At 36.4% G+C, this 5,237-nt stretch overlaps 1 protein-coding gene across 1 annotated transcript in view; it reads right to left on the bottom strand.

Annotated features, from left to right (window-relative positions):
- PHF21A (PHD finger protein 21A) overlaps positions 1-3,873 on the bottom strand; it is a gene marked incomplete at its 5' end in the record, with an annotated part of 28,033 nt that extends 24,160 nt beyond the window's left edge. The window contains one exon of the mRNA XM_010291917.1: positions 3,657-3,873. Within this exon, the coding sequence (XP_010290219.1) occupies positions 3,657-3,873 (217 nt within the window). The remainder of the gene's footprint in view (positions 1-3,656) is intronic.
- Positions 3,874-5,237: the final 1,364 nt, after the last annotated feature.

The raw sequence follows: 5,237 nt of genomic DNA, 5'->3' as shown, positions 1-5,237 counted from the left end.
GAAAAGAGAAAATACACTGTAAGAGACAGTGACACTTCGTATCAGACAGGATGTGGGTTGGTTAGTCAGAAACCATAGACAGTAAGAGAAAGAAAAGGCAGCACTGAGTCTGTCTACCTGTTCACACAAGCACATTATCTTACGCCTCTGAAAACTGGATAGCTAGAAAGGATTCTCATTTGGGGCACTTATTTGGTCTATTTTAATAATCTGTAGCTTTACAGATTGATTCAAAAACAAACTCCTGAGAAAATGGCAATCAAGTGTTAGTAGTGGCATATGCATTTTTGGATCTTTTAATTTCACATTACTTCTAAATATGTACTGTCGATATCAAACCTGTATGGTGGAGGTTTATGAAACATACCAGCAAATTAGCTTCTCACCAATTAAAAATCCATTTTTCAAATGGAAACTTTATTTACAGAGATCCTCACAATCAGAGGAAGAGGGAGAAAACATTCATAAACTGGTTTCTTTAAGAACAGAAATGTATTTTGATTTTGGGTATTCCAAATTTCAGTTTTAGCCATTAATACAGTTATTTAGCCCTTAACTTTCTTTCCTCAGAATATCAGTAGGGCTATCCTGATGTTTAAGAGCTGGCTGTTAAGTCTGTCCAGCTGCAGGCAATTAAGTTTAACTTCTGTGGAATAGAGTGGTTTTGGAACATATACGTTACGCCATTATTGCACTCGGACTGATTTAAAGAGCGTGGTTTTGAATCACTTAATGCCAGCATTTACCTAAAATGCCTGAATACACTATGCAATACAATATGCCCACAAATTCCAAAGTTAAAACAACTATAATTTCATAGTTTTGTTTTAAAATGTACTGTCTCTAAGATGTTAATGGAAACAGACAATTACAAAACTCATTGAAAAAGTAACAGGGCAAGAGAGTCCCCATATAAAACCAGAACACAATGTGCACAGAAAACTCATGACAAATGACGCTCAACAGAATGGCAAGTGAGCTTATTTCTCTTCTCTTTGGTGTAAAAAATCCATTGTACCAATGGCACTGCATCTTCAAAACAGTTACTGGCATGATCAAGTGCTCTCAGTACGAAATAACCACCATTCCCTCCTGATGTCAGCGGTAGGCTCTACAACAGGAAAAAATGGAGAACCAGGGATCATGCAGTTTTTTTCGTGTTCTGAACATGCCTCGTTTAGACTGCTTGACTTCAGTCACACAAGACCTTTCTCTTCTTTCTAATAGAATAATACATTTCCAGTTGGATTCTTCAGTATTTTCACCAATGTTTTTTCCTCAAACAAAAACGCAGTTTACTTTCACACCTCTAATTTCTTAATGCTTAAACTATATCCCCTAACTGTTAATAACGCACATGTGTGAAAAAATTCAAACACCGTATAATGCCAAATCAACGGATAACTCATGTTTTGATTTTATATATTTATACAAAATCCAGACATAATTAATTTTTTCTTGCCACAACATGAACACCACCCTTAACTTTATCTGAGATTCAAAAGCTTCTTATTGACCTCTGCTGCACCTTCTCCCAAGCAAGAGGCTCCATTCCTCTCATGCAGTAACATTATTCAAGCTTTTCCAATGAGATGTAATGTGGTATCATTTTCACAAGCATTACATTAATCCATAAACATTTCAAAGAAAAGTGTATATCAATCATGTAATACAAGACTGTGACTCTTTCAAAGGGTTCTAGTAAGTCTGTAAGTACTAGGAGTATAGTTTCAGTCAGCAGATCACAGAGCTTGAATATCCCTGTTACTTTGCTGAGCATTAATTACCTTGGTTATTCTAAAAAGTTTTCAATGCATGAATTCATACTGAAGTGGCATTCATAGTAAGTCTGCATTATTTCACATAATACCATTGCCATAATATGACCTTTGAGCAGGTTTGCTGCTTTATGAAAATCTAAAAAGCCCTTCTTATTGGACTACATTAAGTATATTAAAATGTCACTATTAAGGCAGCATATATACCTTGAATTACTCTGAAAAGAACCATTGAAAGCATTCTCTTTACTGACACAGCTTTGAATGATGTATTATTTACAAAAGTAGGCACCAAAAAACAGAGACACAAAATATTTGACTTTTCTTTGCTGAAAGAGACTGAGGGGCAACAGGACAGAGGCACAACCTTAGAAGCAAGTGAGGTTACTTCAGAATTACACCAACATAAATAAAAATAGAAAAACATTAAGGATAAAAGCTGGCTTACTTACTGAAACGAGAGGATGACTTGCCTTACTTTCCAAATACAACTGTATCAATGATAGTCAGAAGGGTGTAGCAGTTTTTTGACTGTTTCACTAGAGGGCTCTTTAACTTTGAATAAAAACTCAATTTTTACAAGCCAGGAGATGACCTGGAAGTTAATGCATGAATGCAAAGTGTGGAATATGGAGAAACGCATGAAACTGCTTTTGCAATCATGTTTCCTGACTGAAAAGCAGAGACGAGTGATACCGCAAATAGTGATCCGCTGTTCTAAAATATTTTAGGACACAGTAACATTTACTTCTTTGTTCTGTTTTAGCTTTGCTATAGATGTTGCTGCTCAAAAATGTCTTTTGCTTAGTTAAGTTTGCTTAATTTTTTCAACACTCTTTTCTAAAAAATACAGTTACCTAGGTCTCTCAAATACATTTTTAGACAGCATACAAGACAACCTGTTGAGTTAACGAGAAAAGTAACAGTCCAACCATTTCTCCCCCTTCTGTTTCCAGGAAAAGGGAAGACAAGAACCACCATCGATCAAAGCTATGGTTGTGATTCACTGCCGTGTGCATAAAGTAAACTTCATGGGTGAATTCTGCCATCTGCCTATCCAGGTAAACATGAACTGCTGAGATTGCATCAATGGGAAAAAAGACCTCACATACATTGCCTTTTACTAAACACCTCCAAGCATTTTCTTGCTTGCTTTGGGGATTCTAAATATTTGAACAGGAGAGGCTTTGAATCAGCTTGGAAGTCCCCTCTCAGTAAAAGCAGATCACTTTCTCTGGTGAGTTTCTGCGATTATGTCTCTAATCCTATACTGAAATTCAGTGTACTTTCCCAATAAAGACACTACTTTCTGAAATTCAAACTTTGCGATTACCATTGTATACTTTTAGACTAATCCTTGAAGACTCACGTAAGTATAATTTGATACAAGTTGCATCTGTTTAAAAAGAACCAAGCAGAAAGAAGAGGGAACTGTTTTCATACATTTTGTTCACAGATACAGTGAGCACTCTGTCAGTCTTTTAAAAATAAATTATTTTAATCATACACCTCATCCAGCGCATGTAAAGTCTTTACTGTTTCTTGAGCCCTACCGGGTATGGACAGACAATCATTCATGCACCTATGGAAAAGATAGGTTCATTTACTAAACTTTCATTTATTTTTAAGAAAGGTGATACTGCCACCCTTCTTTTCTGTGAGGTTATGATCTGACTTTAAAACACTATGTATTATTTTTTTACTCAGATAGGAGGTTATTGCTGAAAAAAACCACAAGGTCAATACGTGCATATGCATAAAAGGAGAAATTCATATTGGTACACAAACGGGAGTAAGTGAAAGTTTGCGTTTTTCTCTCTGCATCTTTCTTTGTGGTTTTTTTTGCAGTGAACTTCACCTTCAGCAACGAAAGAATTATCGTAGATATTTTTACCTGTGATCCAATCACGTTTGGAGAGGGTGCAGTAGGCTGCTGCTGCTGTTGATGGTGGTGTTGCTGTAGCTGTTGTAGTGGTTGTGGCTGTGGGGTCTGTAGTTTGTTTTCTGACTGTGCCAATGGCTGTATTTGAAACTTACTGTCTGGCTGTTCCTGCTTCACTATCAAATTCTTTCGAAGCTGTTCCACCACTCTTTTCTACCAGATAAACAAACACATAAATTATGACAGTTATTTAGCTGCACATATTAGAGAATATAACAACACCTGAAGTTACATCAGTAAGTGGTCAGTTCTTTAGTGGGATTTCTCTTTTTGGAATTTTAAATATTGGTGTTATCTAATGGGCAGAGTGTCAAAATAGGCCACAGAGAAGTACTGCTGCCCAGCAGCATGACCTTGCTGTCCTTGCAGAAACCCACCCATCCAAATTCAGCCTATTCACAAACCACTGCAAGACCTCATTAACCTGTATTCACTTGAGACTTGTTAGCATTCAGATTCCAAAGTTTTTGACTCCTTCAAACAGGCACCATTCCTACATAGTGATGAAAAAGGACTTCAGGTTGAAGCCTCAGGAACGACTTCAAGGCAATGGGGATGTCAATTTGTGCCAGGCAGCGGAACCGAGTGGAGAGAGAGTCAGTTTGAGTGCCAAGTGGGTAAATAGGGAGGGCATGCATGTGTGGTCATTCTGTTCAATATTATTGTCACCTGAAAGAAAATCAGATAGGGCTACCTACATGGGAAGGAAAGTGCACAGATTTATTTCTCCCAGCTTAAAAGCTTCCTATTACATTATAGCTTCCATGAAAGTTTGAAATTATTTTTTAAATAAGTTTCTTCTCCTGATAGCTATTGTATATCTTTAGACAGTAACTCAACAGGTTTAAGAGCAGACCAGGTGACCTGCAGGGTAAGAAACCATGTCACCACATGGGTTGTAAGGGTTTACAATTTATTGTAAGTATAATAACTAAATTGTTACATATAATAGGATTTATAATTATATATAAATCATTACATATAAATTATTATATATAATAACATAATATAAAAATATTATATTACATATAACAATAATATACATAGTATACTTAAAATGTATATATTAATACATATTATATGCAATAAGTCATATTATACTTTAGTGTGGACAAGGGTGAAAACATGACAAGACTTTTTTTACCTTTTGCAGGCATGATAGAAAATGGACATTTTTTTCCTACACTCCAACCACCCCCAAATTAGGACAGCTCTAAGAAAATTGAGATATGTACTTAAGCCCCCTTGATCAAGGCCATATGCATACTCCAAAACAGTTATATGACAAGGTTGGCTTTGAAAGAGGACACTGAAGCCAAGAGACATGGTTGGGGCTCAACTGAGAAAGCTCTAGCAGAAACAGAACGGTCAGGCAACCTCTACCAGCCAGGTGCTGACGGTGAGCTGCCCCAAGCAGTTCCACTTAGAATGGAAAAGAAAAAAACATTCAGACAATATCAGATGTTTAGATTTTTGTTCTGAAGCATTAGTATTAAGACACAGTACAAAACGGAGAG

This window comes from Phaethon lepturus, unplaced genomic scaffold (genome assembly GCF_000687285.1).
Source record: "Phaethon lepturus isolate BGI_N335 unplaced genomic scaffold, ASM68728v1 scaffold34797, whole genome shotgun sequence".
In the NCBI taxonomy this organism is placed as follows: domain Eukaryota; kingdom Metazoa; phylum Chordata; class Aves; order Phaethontiformes; family Phaethontidae; genus Phaethon; species Phaethon lepturus.
Note: the sequence above shows the minus strand (reverse complement) of the source record. Positions and strands in the feature narration are given on the sequence as shown.